General features: G+C 47.9%; 1 protein-coding gene across 1 annotated transcript in view; it reads right to left on the reverse strand.

The window, feature by feature from the left end:
- The window catches only part of MAP7 (microtubule associated protein 7), a 215,673-nt gene extending 200,631 nt beyond the window's left edge, over positions 1-15,042 (reverse strand). Inside the window, exon 1 of the mRNA XM_068231650.1 lies at positions 14,874-15,042. Within this exon, the coding sequence (XP_068087751.1) occupies positions 14,874-14,961 (88 nt within the window). The 5' untranslated portion in view covers positions 14,962-15,042. The remainder of the gene's footprint in view (positions 1-14,873) is intronic.
- Positions 15,043-18,461: the final 3,419 nt, after the last annotated feature.

An 18,461-nucleotide genomic window follows, 5' to 3' on the forward strand; every position in this document is an offset into this window, starting at 1 on the left:
CAGTCCATCTCCTCGTGGGGGATTCTCTGGGTTTTCTTTTTTTTCAAAACCATTTCCTGTCGGTTCTGTCATATTTTAACTGCTTAGCTTTTCGCTGGGGTCAGGGCTGTTTCTTGGGAAGGGCAACCGTCCTGGACGCAGACCGACAAGTAGAAGAGGGGGGGGGGGGTGCAGGCAGAAGGACATAAAAGCTAGGGAGCTGGTGACGCACGGTGCAGCCAAATGGAAGACAACAATTACCAGCTTTATCACTTTCCTTGACTCCTCCTGGGCTGCCTGCGTCAGACATCAAGTCATCATCACCGCATGATGACACCAGATGTCCTGTAGCGGTACTGCAGTCTGTCAGTGCGCGGCACCCATGGAGGAGTCGGCTTTCTGGGCTCTCTTCACCTGAGTGTTTTCCTGGTCCCCGCTTCCTCTTGGATAAAACGGCTGGTCAATAGTAAGTAGGCATATCTACTTGTGACCTGTGGCTGTGCGACTGTCCCTAAAAAGAGTAAGGGTTCACAGGCCATGGAGGGGGCTGGGGGTGCAATTTTTACACTCTCGGCCTGGGTGCAATGTAGCCTAGAAACTGTTCTGGCTAGGGTGATCCTTTAAAAGAAAAAACTATTAGCCAAAATGTGCCCCCCCAAAAACACATATGTAAGTAGATACATACTTGATCTACTTACATCACATATGTATTGTAGTGCCCACGTTTTGATTTCACTGAATTTGATATAGTAAAATGTTGAGAATTCTGTTCCTGGCAGGGGCCATCTTGTGCCCTCCAGGTTAAAGAATTCTCTCCTCCACCCCCCCCCCCCCCCCCCCGCACTGATTGTGAGCACAGCAGGGAGGATAAAGCCAGCGGGCACAGACTCGCCTAATAATGGATCCAAGCGCTGGTGTTCCCATCTGTTCTCTGCACTACCACCGGAGGCAGTGCAGAGAGTATAGAAGGGAACTTCAGCGCCTGGAACCATTATGCCGGGAGTTTGTGTGCATCGCCTTTATCCTTCCCCAAAACTCAGCACAGGGAAGAGGGAGAATGCAGCGGGCAGAAGAAGGGCAGAGGGGGAGAGCGGACATGCCTCTGGAGGAGGGGGGCCGAGGCAGTGACAGGAGACAGCCTCTGGCCCCCCTCCCTGCGCACTAACAGTGGCTGCTAGATGAAGAGTGAAGGGGAGACCAGGCGGCCAATCGCAGCGCAGAGAGGTGAGTGACAGAGGCTTCAGCCAATCAGGCTGATACAGTATGCCTGTCACTTATCTTCTGCGGCCGTGGGTACGTTTATAGAGCCTGGGGGCATGGGGAGAGAAAACCTAATTGAAAAAAAGTAAGATTGTTTTTATTTGCTTGGTTAGCATTCTGTTTAACATTGTGACAGCCTGCAATAGAAAAGTGCCGGCTGCTTACCTGGTAGCAGTGTTCCGGCGAGTCCTCCAGGACGGCCCTCCTGAGATTGTGTAGTCTCCCCCCCCCCCCAAATCGGAAACACCTGACAAGAATTAGAGTAATAGATTAGTATAAATCCCACCCCTCCACAATCTCCCCCAGTTTAATGAAGAGAAAAAAGTCCACCAACCACTAACATACCATTTAATAGATATAATAGGGCCAGGAACTTAGGCGGCCGTCCTGGAGGACTCGCCGGAACACTGCTACCAGGTTAGCAGCCGGCACTTCCTCCCTACGTCCTCTAGGACGGCCCTCCTGAGATTTAGCGAGAAAATTTACGTTAGGGTGGGATAACAGCTTAAAGAACCTTGCGGCCAAAGGCCTGGTCCTGACTCGAAAGGAGCTCCGCTCTGTAGTGTTTGATAAAAGTCGAGTGGCTGGACCAGGTCGCGGCTCGACATATTTGATCCAGAGAAGCTCCTGATCTCTCCGCCCAGGATGTTGATAAGGATCTTGTCGAGTGTGCTGTAATGTGGTCAGGTACCTGCAACTGATCCTCTGAGTATGCTAGGGATATTAGCTGCTTAATCCATCTGGACACTGTCATTTTAGATACGTGACTTCCCCTTTTTGAGCCACCAAACGCTACAAAAAAGGTTAGTGGAAGTTCTCCACTCTCTGGTTCTATCCAGATAAATCAACACTGCCCTTCTAACATCCAAAGAGCTCAACCTCCCCCCTTGTCATTCTGCAGGTCAGCCAAAAAGGAAGGGAGTACAATATCCTGGGTCCTATGAAAGGACGTAGATACCTTGGGTAAATAAGAGGGATCTAGTTTAAAGATAATCCTGTCAGCATGAACTACCATGTCTTTAATTCATAATGCTTGGATATCTCCGACTCTGCGAGCCGAAGTAATGGCCACCAAAAAAACAACCTTAAGTGTAAGGAACTTTAAGGGGACCCACTCCAAGGGTTCGAATTTGTCCGAAGTTAGAAAATCTAACACCAATGATAAACCCCATGGAGGAACCAATTTCTGAGGGACCGGTTGTGAACGCTCCACCGACTTCAGAAAATTTTTAACATAAATATCGGCCGATAGCCGTCTAGAAAGAAAAACCGAAAGAGCCGACACCTGGGCCCTTAGGGTACTAACGGTTAAGCCTAACTGAACTCCATGTTGTAAAAATTCTAAAATTGAGGCAATGCTATCTGACCTGGAAACATTCTTCTGTTTCCAAGTGGAGAAGGTGTACCAAACCTTGTTGTACTTCCTCCTAGTAGCTGGCTTCCTACAGGCCAATAATGTTTTAATCACATCACCGGAAAACCCCTGACCCTTCAATATCTGCTCCTCAGGATCCATGCGGTCAGATGTAAGAACTTCGGGTTCGGATGGACCTGGCCGTTCTGTAACAGTAGGTCTGGTCTGCACGGAAGATGCCAAGGGCCCCTGATTACTAGGGGATTGAAGGAGTGGGAACCAAGCTCTTCTTGGCCACCAAGGAGCTATCAGTATCACCTCCACATGTTCTGTCAGAATCTTCCTGAGAACTCTTGGTATTAACTTGAACGGAGGAAACGCGTAAAGCAGACCCTCCGGCCATGGAATCGACAGGGCATCTATTCTGTTTATATAAACAGAAGGATCCAGGGTACAAAAATCTTTGACTTTTGCGTTCTCTGGACTGGCAAACAAATCGAGAACAGGAGCTCCCCAACCTTCTGTGATCTCCCGAAAAGTGTCCGGATTGAGCTCCCATTCTGACTCTTCCACAAAGCCCCTGCTTAGAGAGTCTGCCTGTTTGTTGTGAATCCCTCGAATGTGGACCGCGGATATAGACTCCAGGTTGGCTTCTGACCATGACATGATCTGTGACGTTAGGTGCTGAAGGTACGGCACACGCGTGCCCCCCTGCTTCCTGACATAGTTGTCCGAGAACCTCCGAGTTGGAGATTATCGGATGCAGGGCCTGTAATCCCAGAAGGATTGCCCCGAGCTCCCTGTAATTGGATGATCTGTGGGACATCTGTTCGTCCCATAGTCCCTGAGCTTGGTGACCCAGACAGTGGGCTCCCCAACCCCAGGCACTCGCGTCTGTGTACAACTTCAATGGAACCTCCTGGGTCCATCTGCGGCCCTGATTCAAATTGGTTAGATGATCCCACCAGAGAAGGGAATTTATCACCTGTTCGGGTATCGTCACATTCCTGTCTAGTGACCGATGATCTCTGTCCCAACTTGCCAGAACCCAAGTCTGTAGGTCTTGCGAATGGGCCTGGGCGCATTCTACTGCTGGAATAGCAGAAGACATCAGGACTGAAACTAATTTTCGGAGGGGAACCTGAGGATTCAATCTGATTCCCTGAACCTCTGATCTCAGTTTGTCTATCTTTTGTTCAGGTAGAAAGACACGCCTGACCGTCGTGTCCCACCTTAGACCCAAAAAAATTAAGCTCTGAACTGGGTGTAAGTGAGACTTCTCCGTGCTCACTATCCAACCCAGACTGTTCAAGAGCTGGAGCGAAAAATCTAGCTCCTTCTGCAAGGCCTCCCGGGTCTCTGCCATGAAAAGAAAGTCGTCTAAGTAAGGAAGGACCCTTACATTGTGGAGATGCAAAAAGGACATCACCTCTGCCACAACCTTCGTAAAGATCCTTGGGGCCGACGAAATCCCGAACGAGAGAGCCTGATATTGAAAGTGGCATACCGACTCCCCCGTCTGGACAGCAAATCTCAAATATTTCTGAAACAGGGGGTGGATTGGAATGTGGAGGTCCTCCAGATCCACCGTTGCCAGAAACACCCCCGGAGACATGAGGTTGCGAACAGAGGCAATGCTCTCCATTCTGAACCTCTTCTCCACAATGTAAGGGTTCAAAGGTTTTAAATTCAAGATCATTCGAAACTTTCCTGATTGTTTCTGGATTAAAAATACTCGCGAGTAGAATCCCTTCCCCTGCTCCCGAGTTGGAACCGGTCGAATCACGTTCTTCCGTAGAAGGGAGGAAACAGAGTCCATGAAGGCCTCCGCCTTGATCTGATCTCTGGGAATCGATGTGACTACAACCCGGGAGGGAGGAGGAGATACAAATTCTATCCTGTAACCCTGTTGAATCAGGGTCAGAATAAATTTGTTCTTTGTTATCTTTTGCCACTCTGGAACAAAGTGGAGAAGTCTCCCCCCCCACCGGGATCTGGCTGTCACTTGGCGGACCTTGTAGTGGCTGAGGCTGGCTGAGGTTTATTGAAAAGGAATGGCCTGCCTCTGCCTGCATTATAGGTCCATTTCTTATTTTGTCTTTGCCCCTTATTTGGCTGGTCCTGCCTAAAAAAGGGCTTCCTGTTCTGAAAGGGCCGTTTAACACTCTTCTTATCCGGGAACTTCCTGGTCTTATTGGAAGATCTTTCCAAGACCGAATCCAAATCCCGTCCAAACAAAAGGTTACCCTGGAACGCCATTCCACATAGCTTTTGTTTGAAAGTAACGTCTCCTTCCCACGTATTCAACCAAGCGGCCCTTCGTGCCGAGTTAATTAGTGCTGCTGTCTTAGCGGCTGCTCTGAGAGATTCAGTAGCTGCGTCCGCTAAAAAAGCAATAGATTTGATAATGACTGGAAGGCTCTCTAAAATTCTAGCATGCGGTGTGCCCTCCTCCAAACGATCCTGGAGCCCTCGAATCCATTTATCTAAGTTACGGGCTACACATACTGAGGAGATTGCCGGTTTAAAGGCGAAGGATGTTGAATCCCACGCTCTTTTAAGCAGGGCTTCTGCTTTCCTGTCCATTGGGTCCTTCAAGGCACCCATATCCTCAAAAGATAAATCAGTATCTTTCGAACACAGAGAGAGGAGCATCTAACCGAGGACACTTGAATAATGATTCATGTTCTTCTACATTAAAGGGGAAACGGCGTTTAAAAGATCTAGGGATAAACAGCCTCCCCTCCGGATCCTTCCATTGAGCGGAAATAACACTCTTGATCGCTCTATGGACAGGAAAAACTCGACCTCCCCGATCCTCTAATCCTCTATAGATGTCATCCTGAGGAGTAGAGGACGCTCTAGGTTGTTCAATTTGCTCTGAATCATAGACTGCTTTCAGCAGTTCAGATGTGTCCTCAGCATTGAACAGATACCTAGGAATCCTAGCTTCTAACGGATCTCCTGAAGCATCAGATTCAACAAGTTCACCATCATCCGATCCCTCAGATATGTCCTCTAACGATAACGGTGAGGAATCCTCAATGCCCATTGCGTGGGAAGCCACCGTCTCACCCCCCTGAGGGAGTACGGGTAAGGGTGCCAAGTGATCTGTGGGGACAGAACTAGTCTGAGGAACCTGTGATTGAGAAGTGAAGTGATTACAATAGACTGAGTAGTGGGCAAAGGTGGCAAGGCTGCCGGAGCCTGTGGAGGAGGAACCATCTGGACTGGACAAGGAGGCAGAGCTGCTCTAAATGCTGAAAATGTAGTAGCCAATTCCTGTTTCATTGATTTCATTAAATCTAATAACGCTACAGTAGTGCTTTCGGGCCTTGGTGAATGAGACTTTGATTTACTGTGGCAATCAGCACACAAAGACTTAGAAGACCCCTCAGGTAGCCTGCATCCACATTTAGTACACTTATTAGATTTCCCAGTGCTCTTGAGTGGCTTCTGTAAAGAAACAGACAAACAAACCACAAGGGGACGCTTAGCTCCTGAATAAACAGCACAATGTATCTTAAACAAAACAGCAATCACAACACCTTACCGGCTGCTGTCCTGACTCCCCAGTGACAGCCGGAGGCGTCTGCCGAGTCTCTGGAGTGGGCTCTGCTGACTGCTCCATAGCCCCTGCAGAGTATCGCTGCACACAGTGCAGTATTTGCGGCGGCTTATTGTGCGGCGTTTCCAGGGGATGCTGGACATGCGCACGCCGGGACCGCCCCCTTTATGCGCGATCGTGCTTCCACGTTTGACGTAGGACCATGCTGCGTGCCACCGCGTCATTTCCGGCTTCAACTTCCAGGATTCCAATGCGGAAGAGAAGCCAGCGTCCACCCAGCCGCCATGCCGTCCGAGAGAGCGGTGGAATGGGGGAAATCCTACGACCTCTCCCACCCCAACAAGTGGAGAAAGGTATGGCTGCCCAAATATCCACAAGTTGGATCGCGCCCAGCGCAGACCCAAAACCGCCCTGCGACAGATAGTGCGAATGTGCTGGTCATTTTGATAAAGTAGGTGCCTTCAGGCTCCCCTACCACCAGGATTCCGTAGGTGCTCCCGTGGTGAGTCCAGGAAACTAACAAAAAACTGGGGGAGATTGTGGAGGGGTGGGATTTATACTAATCTATTACTCTAATTCTTGTCAGGTGTTTCCGATTTGGGGGGGGGGGGGGGGGAGACTACACAATCTCAGGAGGGCCGTCCTGGAGGACGTAGGGAGGGATTAATTTTGTATTTAATGCGTAACAGTTACTCTTTAAACAATTTTAGCCTTCTTGTAAAAGAACTATGCTAAAACGTGTTTGTATATTTGTGCGAAACCACATCAGCCAAAACTATGGAGGAAAAAATATTTATATATTTAAAACCTTGGAACACAGAGCAACTAATGGCCTCATTCACACTGAAGCATTTTACTAGCAATTTAAGCAGAGCTTTTACTCGCTGGCAATGGCTAGCTTTTTACAAAGCACTACAGCAATGTAAAGTGTATGGCATTGTTCACGCCTAGTCATTGCCAGCGATTAGCCATTTGCTGAAATCGCAAACAAGCTGCATGCAGCATTTTTAAGTAATTTGGGAGCAATTGCATTTTTATGTTGTAAAATAACAAAATCCAATCACTCCAAAATCACTTTCCTGTACAGTGAAAAAAAAATATCAGAGCTGTGGAGTCGGTACAAAAATCCACAGACTCCGAATCCTCAGGTTAGGATTCCACCAACTCAGTCTCCTTTAATTTGCATATTACAATTTTGTTGATTGAAAGTACCGTATTTTTCGGACTATAAGATGCTCCGGACTATAAGACGCACCTAGTTTTAGTGGGCAAAAACCAGGGGAAAAAAAAGAATACTGAACCTAGGTGCGTCCATAGTCCAGGAGTGGTAGAACAAGGTATCCAATATACTGTAAAGTATATGATACTCCTAGAACCATAGGAGGAGCAATCTGGATGGATGGTAGTAAGTAAATGGTGGATAGTTGAAGGTCCCTGGTGCTGCTTTGTGTGTGCCACTATAAGTGGTAAAATTCTATTAACACAGGGTGGGGGAGGGGATGAAACAAGATGGGATAGAGCACACTCTAAAAGCAATGCTGGCAAGCTTCTCCGTTGAGTAATCTCACCTAAGGGTGTTGCTGACTTGCCCTTAGTCAGTGGAAGTGCTTTGTCCCTCTCCAGCCAGGGACATAGGCTATGGGTATTTTCCTAGTCCTGCAGGTATCCTGGGGATCTGCAAAGATGCTCAGCAGGTGTCCTCCTGCCAGATCAGTGTCTCTGCCTCTGGGAAAAGTGAGCCTGTGTCAGTTTTGCTGCATGTGGGGCTTCTCTCCGATGGTTGTGTAGCGGAGTCGCGTTGTGACCACCCACATAGGTGGTTAGGTGTCTAGATGGGGCTCACGCTCAGTGACTCTTCATCTCTGCCACAACTGCTCCCTGCATCAACCAATCAGTGCGATCCGATCTGGGGGCTTCCATTCTTTGTTCTGTAGTGATGTCCGCGGTGGTAAGGCAGCAGCAGCGCGATGCTAAGTGTTTCTGATTCACACCCACTTAAAGAATACCGGTACTTGACCTGGCTGTAATCCTGGCGTCCGCGGTGGGGAGGCAGCTGAATCAGCGCGATCCACGTGTTTTCTAAGCGGCATAGCAGCAACCACTGTGATGATCTGAAATGCTGCTCCTGGCTGGGATCTTCTAGTCTGATCAGCGCGACGCCGCAGAGAAGGACAGTACATCTTCAGCCGCTATAGCGGCAGAGTCCTCATAGGCTTCCGTACTGTATTGTTTACTGGTGTCATCACATGAAAGCGCCAGTAAACAAGTAAACAATGATTGCTGCCAGCAAGGCTATGGAAGTGCTTGGTGATTATATGATAATTATGGTAGGTGGTCTCAGTCCACTTAGGGCCCGTTTCCACTTGTGCGGCATGATTTCAATGGGTAAATCGCGGCAACGAATCCGCATGCGGTTTTGTTGCCATTTTTATGCAGATTTTCACGTGGAATCACTCGCGGTTTGCGCAATGCGATTTTAACCATATCAATGCTGGCATGCATTGACATGGATTTTTACATTTTAAATGAAAACGCACGTGGAAACGCCAGGAAAACCGCAAGACTAAAAACGATTGCGGTTTTCCTATTTAGTTACATTACCGACTGATCGCATGCGGGTGTGCGAATTCTGATGGGTCTGCCGGCAGATTTTTTCTGCACAACACAACTGCACAGAATCACACAGAAGTGGAAACAGGCCCATCCACTTCTATTGCTTGTGCAAATCTGCATGCATAAAACGCATGCAGATTCGCTGTAGTGGAAATGGGCCCTTATAGATACACTGGCAACTAAAAGATGCAAAATGGCAAGCGAGGCAAAGAGCACAGTTCCCCGCATCAGTCAATGCAAAGCCTTGTCACTGCTAAAGCATAGCAAACTGTTTGCACAGAAAAAGATTATCTCACCCGCAATTCAGCACAACTTAGTTAGCGAAAGCGTACTACACCTGCACAGAACTATTGCACAGGTGCAGAATGCTCCTGGTTGTGGGAGCGGCACGTGGCCGGACTGCGCTGACTGCCTGAATTACCAGGACTCATAGCAGAAGATCCGGGTGGTGGAGAAGGACAGCAAGGGACCAATTAGCCTGAAGGGGGCTGGTGGAAGCCCCAGGTATGTATAAACCTTTTCTTTTGATCTGTCTCAGGTACCCTTTAATTTGTAGTAACCAAACCAAATTTTAACATATCAAATTATTTGATTTCATGAGCAAAAGGAGTGCATAAATTTGCATAAACCAGCATCAACGCAGAATTATTTCCGTCTCATTGACCATCTCTATTAGTGACACAGCTACACATCAAGCTTTATTCTTACAGCATAGATGATATTTAGCATATATAATATTTAGTAGATAGAGATTCCTGTGTACACATCATATATACAGTCACAATCATCACAATGTATCAGACATTAAAAATACGGGGACTGCTTTACTGAAGCAGCACAAGCAACTATTTTTTGATTGGTTTATTTCATCGGACGTCCTCCGGGCTTAACTGCGCAGGCTCAGAATTACTAAGCCTGCGCAGTAAAGGCCGGAGGACGTCCGATGACGTCAGCGCGCCGCCGTGAGGCGCATTTTGGAACGCGGAAGGAGCCCGACCTGACCGCCGGCCTGGCCAGGTCGGGTCGGCCACCGGCAGTCTGCGGGGCGGCGCCGAGGGCACCTCCTGCCTGCCACGGGCTGGAGGAAGCCCCAGGTAAGTGGATGCGGATTTTTATTTTTTTTTAAACAGTCCCTGAACCTTCCCTTTAATTATAGTTTAAATGCATTAGGAGTCGGAGCATTTTTTACTCCGACTCCAGGTACCCAAAAATTGCTTCGACTCCACAGCCCTGGAAAAAATTGCAGAAAAATCGCTCTGCAAAAAGTCAGCGATTTTGCAATTCACAGTGTGGATACTCTGTGCAGAGGCGGGACAAGGTCCTCCAGCACCCAAGGCTGAGACACCAAAGTGCGCCCCTCCATCCCTCCCACCCCAGCCATCACACACTGATTGCTATTAGACTAAGAGGTGCCACAGGGCCCACAACCTCCCCAACACCTTAATATCTAGTTATCTGGCTTGCAGTCACTGCTATGTATCCCCTTTTCTTATTTCTGCTTCAAACACAATTAGGAATGACAGCTGAATGAATTGTGCGCCCCCTCCTACACTGCGCCCTGAGGCTGGAGCCTCTCTAGCCTATGCCTCGGCCCGGCCCTGCTCTGTGCCCCGTTGCAGCCTCCATTGAGTGTATTCACGCTACTCACAATTGTACATCCAGCCTGCCTCTGTTGATACAGCCTTTTGAGTCCTCCCACCACTAACATTGCTGCTAGCTCTGGGAACAAGCAACAGTAAGCTCAGAGCCAAGGCAGAAACATAGGGCTAGTATTGGCTAGATGAAGGGGAATCCTACCTAGCAACAGGGAAGTTTCACATATATCCACTACTCAATGAAAATCCTCCCTGGTGCTAGATAGGAATCCTATTGGTCTTTTCCAAAGCAATGATAGCCCTATGGTTCTGCCAAGTCTCCAGTACCAGCTCTTGTCCCTAAGGCCAGCAGCGGTCAGCTTGTGCGGAGGACCCGAATGGCGACCGAAGACAGATTAGTAGATTGGGAACAGAGGGGGAGAGCAGCCTAGTGGGAATGGACACTGTCCGTTCCTATAGGCTTGCACCGATTCAATGAGCATCCATGGGCTCTGGAAAAATGATGACATTAGGAATTTATTTCACTCTTACTCCGTTGAAATTGGCAAGTGTAAATGAATCCTATGCATAACATAGGATCCTGCTGGATCGAAACTTTTTTTGGTCCAGTATGGACGGGGCCTAAGGGTCAATTTCTTTATAAAGGTTACCAACACGCTGAGCCAAGTACAAGTTGAGTCAGCTGAACATATAGTAGATGTAATGGTTTGAGCAGAACACCACAGCAACACACAACTGGCCAATCCACGCCATGGGCCATGTTCAGCATATACTGGCCAATCCACGCCATGTTCAGCATATACTGGCCAATCCAAACAAGAGCTATGGTTTCATGATAATTCATGCAGTTTTCAAGGCTCTGCATTACAAGCACAATTCTTTTTCTGAGGTACTGCTGATAAACCAGATTACATTAGACTAATACAAAATGTATCCGATATATATACAGTGGTGTGAAAAACTATTTGCCCCCTTCCTGATTTCTTATTCTTTTGCATGTTTGTCACACTTAAATGTTTCTGCTCATCAAAAACCGTTAACTATTAGTCAAAGATAACATAATTGAACAAAAAATGCAGTTTTAAATGATGGTTTTTATTATTTAGTGAGGAAAAAAAAACTCAAAACCTACAGGGCCCTGTGTGAAAAAGTGATTGCCCCCCTTGTTAAAGAATAACTTAACTGTGGTTTATCACACCTGAGTTCAATTTCTGTAGTCACCCCTAGGCCTGATTACTGCCACACCTGTTTCAATCAAGAAATCACTTAAATAGGAGCTATCTGACACAGAGAAGTAGACCAAAAGCACCTCAAAGGCTAGACATCATGCCAAGATCCAAAGAAATTTAGGAACAAATGAGAACAAAAGTACTGTAATTGAGATCTATCAGTCTGGTAAAGGTTATAAAGGCATTTCTAAAGCTTTGGGACTCCAGCGAACCACAGTGAGAGCCATTATCCACAAATGGCAAAAACATGGAACAGTGATGAACCTTCCCAGGAGTGGCTGGCCGACCAAAATTACTCCAAGAGCGCAGAGAAAACTAATCCGAGAGGCCACAAAGGCCCCAGGACAACATCTAAAGAACTGCAGGCCTCACTTGCCTCAATTAAGGTCAGTGTTCACAACTCCACCATAAGAAAGAGACTGGGCAAAAACGGCCTGCATGGCAGATATCCAAGGCGCAAACCACTTTTAAGCAAAAAGAACAGTAAGGCTCGTCTCAAATTTGCTAAAAAAAACATCTCAATGATTGCCAAGACTTGTGGGAAAATACCTTGTGGACCGCCGAGACAAAAGTTGAACTTTTTGGAAGGTGCGTGTCCTGTTAAATCTGTCGTAGAAGTAACACAGCATTTCAGCAAAAGAACATCATACCAACAGTAAAATATGGTGGTGGTAGTGTGATGGTCTGGGGTTGTTTTTCTGCTTCAGGACCTGGAAGGCTTGCTGTGATAGATGGAACCATGAATTCTACTGTCTACCAAAAAATCCTGAAGGAGAATGTCCGGCCATCTGTTCATCAACTCAAGCTGAAGCGATCTTGGGTGCTGCAGCAGGACAATGACCCAAAAGACACCAGCAAATCCACCTCTGAATGGCTGAAGAAAAACAAAATGAAGACTTTGGAGTGGCCTAGTCAAAGCCCTGACCTGAATCCTATTGAGATGTTGTGGCATGACCTTAAAAAGGTGGTTCATGCTAGAAAACCCTCAAATAATGCTGAATTACAACAATTCTGCAAAGATGAGTGGGCCAAAATTCCTCCAGAGCGCTGTAAAAGACTTGTTGAAAGTTATCGCAAATGCTTGATTGCAGTTATTGCTGCTAAGGGTGGCCCAACCAGTTATTAGGTTCAGGGGGCAATTTCTTTTTCACACAGGGCCATGTAGGTTTTGAGTTTTTTTTCTCACTAAATAATAAAAACCATCATTTAAAACTGCATTTTGTGTTCAATTATGTTATCTTTGACTAATAGTTAACGGTTTTTGATGAGCAGAAACATTTAAGTGTGACAAACATGCAAAAGGATAAGAAATCAGGAAAGGGGCAAATAGTTTTTCACACCACTGTATATATAAAAATAGCTCCATTCACACGCTCGACCGCCGTCAACCAAAACTTACCGAGGAACAATGGGTCGGCTGAGAATCATTTAAAGAGAATCTGTATTGTTAAAATCGCACAAAAGTAAACATACCAATGCGTTAGGGGACATCTCCTATTACCCTCTGACACAATTTCGCCGCTCCTCCCCGCATTAAAAGTGGTTAAAAACAGTTTTAAAAAGTTTGTTTATAAACAAACAAAATGGCCACCAAAACAGGAAGTAGGTTGATGTACAGTATGTCCACACATAGAAAATACATCCATACACAAGCAGGCTGTATACAGCATTCCTTTTGAATCTCAAGAGATCATTTGTGTGTTTCTTTCCCCCATGCACTGAAGTTTCAGGCTGCTCTTTTCTTCCTGCAAACAGCTTTGCCCTTGTTTGTAATTCCTCAGTATGTGAAAGCCCAGCCAGCTCAGAGGACGATTTATCCAGCTTGTAAAAGATAAGAGAGCAGAGAGAAGCTGCTCTAATCTAAATATCACACAGGCAGTGTGCAGAGAGGGGCCTGGAAGGGGGAGTTCATAGCAGAACCACAACACTGAAGAACTTGGCAGCCTTCCAGACACAGGCCTGACAAGTCTGACAAGAGAGAGATAAGTTGATTTATTACAGAGATGGTGATAGTAGAACGTGCTGCAGTAAGCCAGAGCACATTAGAATAGCTTTTGGAACTTGTAGGATGATAAAAAACAGGATGCAATTTTTGTTACGGAGTCTCTTTAAAAAGTCCCCCAACAACGCTAAAATAAAGAGATTATCGTCCATGTAGAATGGACAATAATCGGTGTTAGTCTTTCATATCAACCGTTAACAAATGACTGCTCCCTTCATTAAACGCGTGGCTTGTCCCAAGTTTAGCCCTTCCTCTAACGATCTGATCGGTAGACTGTAGTTGTGCTATTGTTGAATACAAACATACTCTGACATCTTTTTTCATCACAAAGAATCAGGGATAACTCGATTTACAGCGTCAGTGATCAAGCGAGCATACTCGGTTCACACGGGCTTTTGACAGGTTTAGCAGATGCCAATTGCTTCTCTCCAAACAAGCAGAGACGCATTGAGCATCGGTTCCGGCATCTCAGTAAACACGCTGCGTTTGGAAGCCAGCAGGGGAACACGGAAGCGCCGTACTTAGCGATCCTGGGTGCTACAAGTAGCACCCAGGAAGAAACAAAAACGACAGGATTAAGCGCTGCGTTTAGTCAGCCAAGAAAAGCCAGTGCTCACATTTTAAAAAGCTGTGCATTAATTTGAATGGAGAGCGCTTGAGCATTGAACACAAAGCGCTATAATAAATGCCGATTCAACACCCATGTGAAAACAAATGCCCTCATGACATGTTAAACTGACATCTGGAAATCCTCAGCAACAGCATTTAATAGTGACTTTTCACACGATACAAAAATAAGGCACACCAATTTTGTTGGCAGCAGACCTGTATGGCAGCCAGCAGCTGAGATTTCATGCTTCCCGCTGCAGTCACTATGCAAAGCCATGATAGCAGCGCTGCTGCCAGCTACTTGCATATCATGGCGAGGCTTGGACGGATTCGTGTTGTACAGCATCATGTATAGTGTGTGTTTGGAGGAGTATCGGCCATTCCCCTGAGGCTGGGCTGCCTCACACACGTATAGGATACATCCAGCTGAATGGTGGCTGCACAGGTGGTTGTGTGAGCGCACATAGCGATACACTCAGCTGCTCTCCCCTAATGGTGGCAGCAGCATCGCCTGTCACTGCGCACACAGGACCCCATGATGACAGGTCACATGATGGACAGCGACACAGGTGTCGTTAGCGCTGTTGCCCGCTATTAGCGCTGCTGAGAACTGCCCCCTCTCCGTCACACACAACCAGCAGCGTACAGCCGGGTTATATAATACCTTCAACAACGGGGCTCATCACTTCGGTCTCCCCGAGGGGCTCTGACTGATCCATTTGCTCGGCTTGTATTTGCTGTCTCTCCGCCATGTCTAGGGTGACGTCATCCAGGAGGAACCACACCTCCTCTCCCCGGGACTCCCTAACCACCGTCGGAGCTGGACAGGTGAGTTCTACGGAAGGTAAATTTCTGTGGCGCACTGCCACCTGTTGCCTCACTGGAGGTACTGCAATATGTAAAGCGCATCACCAGATGGGGAAAAAAAGAGATATTGGATGCAGCACAGCCTGCCATACACTGGCATATTCCCACTCGACATGGCCAAAAGATTTATCGATATTTGATCAGATAGTGAGCTATTACTGCCACACACTGCAATACAATTTTAATAGATGAAATCTATAAAAAAAAAAAAAATAGGACAGCGGCTCCCCCAGACCAGTGTATTGAAAGATATTGTAGAGTAGAGATGGGAAGTTCCGATCTTTTCAATGATTCGGATGATTCGAATCGGAGCATTGAAGACATCTGGATGTTTGACTTTGATCTGAATCTCGAATCATTTTTACAAGGGGAAGCATTCGGGGGTGAAATGACTAGCAGGACAGGACTTTCCCTGCAGTGGACAGAGAAGGGGAGGGGGGTGGACAGACAGAGAAAGGGAGATGGTGGACAGAGAAGGGCAGGGAGTGGACAGAGAAGGGAGGAGGTGGGCGAAGAGGGGTGAAGCTGGGCCGGCCTTTGACCTGAGCGACCGGTGCGATCGCTCAGGGCGCCGGCTTCCAGGGGGCGCTCGTGCCACCTGACCTGGCCGCAACTGCAGGGCCCCGGCTGGGTCCGTCTCGCTCCGCCCCCTGGTGCGCTGCTGGGGGTGATGGGGCAAACATGCCCGTGTGGCCGCCGTGATGGAGGGGGGAGCCGCGGGGAGGGCAGCCCGACCTCTCCCTCCCTTCCTCTCCGGGCTCCCTCCGTGCTCCCCCCCCTCCGATCTGATGCAGACTGCTAAGGGAACAACTCACCTTCCTGGTTCCGATCGCCGGCTCCTCTCACTTGCTGCTGGTCGCCTCTTCTACATAGCCGCTGATGCACAATAAACTTCCTGTTGCACAATAAACTTCCTGCTTAACAGGAAGTTTATTGTGCATCAGCGGCTATGTAGAAGAGGCGACCAGCAGCAAGTGAGAGGAGCCGGCGATCGGAACCAGGAAGGTGAGTTGTTCCCTTAGCAGTCTGCATCGGATCGGAGGGGGGGAGCACGGAGGGTGCCCGGAGAGGAAGGGAGGGAGAGGTCGGGCTGCCCTCCCCGCGGCTCCCCCCTCCTCTATGGGGGGGGGGCTACCTACCTACCTACCTAGGGGGGGGGGGGTGTTACCTACCTACCTAATCTATACTGGGGGGCAGCTACCTATCTAATCTATACTGGGGGCACCTACCTATCTAATCTACACTGGGGGCACCTACCTATCTAGCCAATACTGGGGGCACCTACCTATCTAACCTATACTGGAGGTAGCTACCTATCTAATCTATACTGGAGGCACCTACCTGTCTAGCCAATACTGGGGGAACCTACCTATCTAACCTATACTGGGGGGCAGCTACCTATCTAATCTACACTGGGGGCACCTACCTATCTAGCCAATACTGGGGGCACCTACCTATCTAACCTATACTGGGGGCAGCTACCTATCTAACCTATACCGGGGGCAGCTACCGATCTAACCTATACTGGGGGCAGCTACCTATCTAACCGATACTGGGGACACCTACCTATCTAATCTATACTGGGGGCAGCTACCTATCTAACCTATACTAGGGGTAGCTACCTATCTAACCTATACTTGGGGCACCTACCTATCTAACCTATACTGGGGGCACCTACCTATCTAACCTATACTGGGGGCACCTACCTATCTAACCTATACTGGGGCACCTACCTATCTAATCTATACTGGGGGCAGCTACCTATCTATCCTATACTGGGGGTAGCTACCTAACTAATCTATACTGGGGGTAGCTACCTAACTAATCTATACTGGGGGCAGCTACCTATCTAATCTATACTGGGGGCAGCTACCTATCTAATCTATACTGGGGGCATCTACCTATCTAATCTATACTGGGGGCAGTTACCTATCTAATCTATACTGGGGCAGCTACCTATCTAACCAATATTGCAGGTACCTACCTATCTAACCTATACACTGGGGGCAGCTACCTATCTAAGCTGTACTGGGGGCACCTACCTATCTAACCTATAGCTGGGACAAGTATACTGGCTACCTATACTGTGGGCACTCATCTGGCTAACCTATACTGGGGGGGATCTGTAGCTGGACACTTACACTAAGGGGGGGGGGGGATCTGCTGCTTAAATACACTATAAGGGGATCTGCGACTGCAAGACTAGTAGCCTAAGCCCATATACACTAAGGGGGGGATCTGGTCTTGTATATGTAGGCAGATCCCCCCTTTAGTGTATATAGGCTTAGGCTACTAGTCTTGCAGTCGCAGATCCCCTTTTAGTGTATTTAGGCAGCAGATCCCCCCGCCATCCCCCCCCCCCCATTAGTGTATGTGTGTGGTGCACTCACACGCGAAGAGGATGAATGTGGGGGGGGGGGGCGCACCAAAATCTGGTTACGCTCAGGGCGCTGTGAAACCTAAGGCCGGCCCTGGGTGAGCAGAGAGCAGAAATGTTTTTTTTTGCACACGTTACCCACATGTTGCAATCATACAATAGCTTTAAATATATTTCACCTATATGTTCATCTGTATACTTTGAATGCAAAACGTCTCACAGTGAAGGAAAGCATTCCCCTTTTCTCACCTCGAACACATCATAAATGTAGGGAGAAGTGAAGTGCAGCTGTTTAGAGCAGAGTGCAGGAGGATCATATTACACTGCAATCACAGTGCCTGTGCAGTCATTCTAGCCCAGTACGCTGTCTGCAAAGTTACTGAGCTGTGCTTCTGAGCCAAAAGTTTCCCATTTGTTCACTATGCACAACTATGGAACAGACAGCCTAAAAGTAGCAGCACATTCCAGCCAGAACATGTGCTTTACACATATCTGGCAGTGGCACCCATGTCCCCTCTCCTATCTACCTGTCCCTGGCTGCAAGGCTGGCTCCCCTCCAACTGACCGATCCATCTCTACTCTGCTTCCAGGACCCCCCTGCCCCCTGAGAGGGGGGGGGGGGGGGGCGTGCCGCTCCTGGCTCCACCCCCTTTGTGATCCGAATCGTTCATTTTGATGATCCGGATGATTCGACTCACAAAACAGATTCGGATCACAGATCCGAATCGTTCATGATCCGGACAACACTAATATTGTGACTTATAGTATTTTGCAACGTGCGGTACAGCGCATGCAACCGTTGGTGTTTAGTTCCCTCCAGGGGGGATTATTAGTTGCTCATCAAAGGGGGAACTTATTACTTCCCTCCAGGGGGTTATTAGTTGCCCAGTTAGGGCTCGTTCACATCTAGGGCGTTTTCAGCCTTTTCCCAAGCACAGGCGATTTTCAAAATCGCCCACAAAACGCTTGTGCAGTGATTCTCTAAGAGAAGGTTCATATCACAGCATT

The sequence above is a fragment of the Hyperolius riggenbachi genome, chromosome 4, assembly GCF_040937935.1.
Source record: "Hyperolius riggenbachi isolate aHypRig1 chromosome 4, aHypRig1.pri, whole genome shotgun sequence".
Taxonomy (NCBI): Eukaryota; Metazoa; Chordata; class Amphibia; order Anura; family Hyperoliidae; genus Hyperolius; species Hyperolius riggenbachi.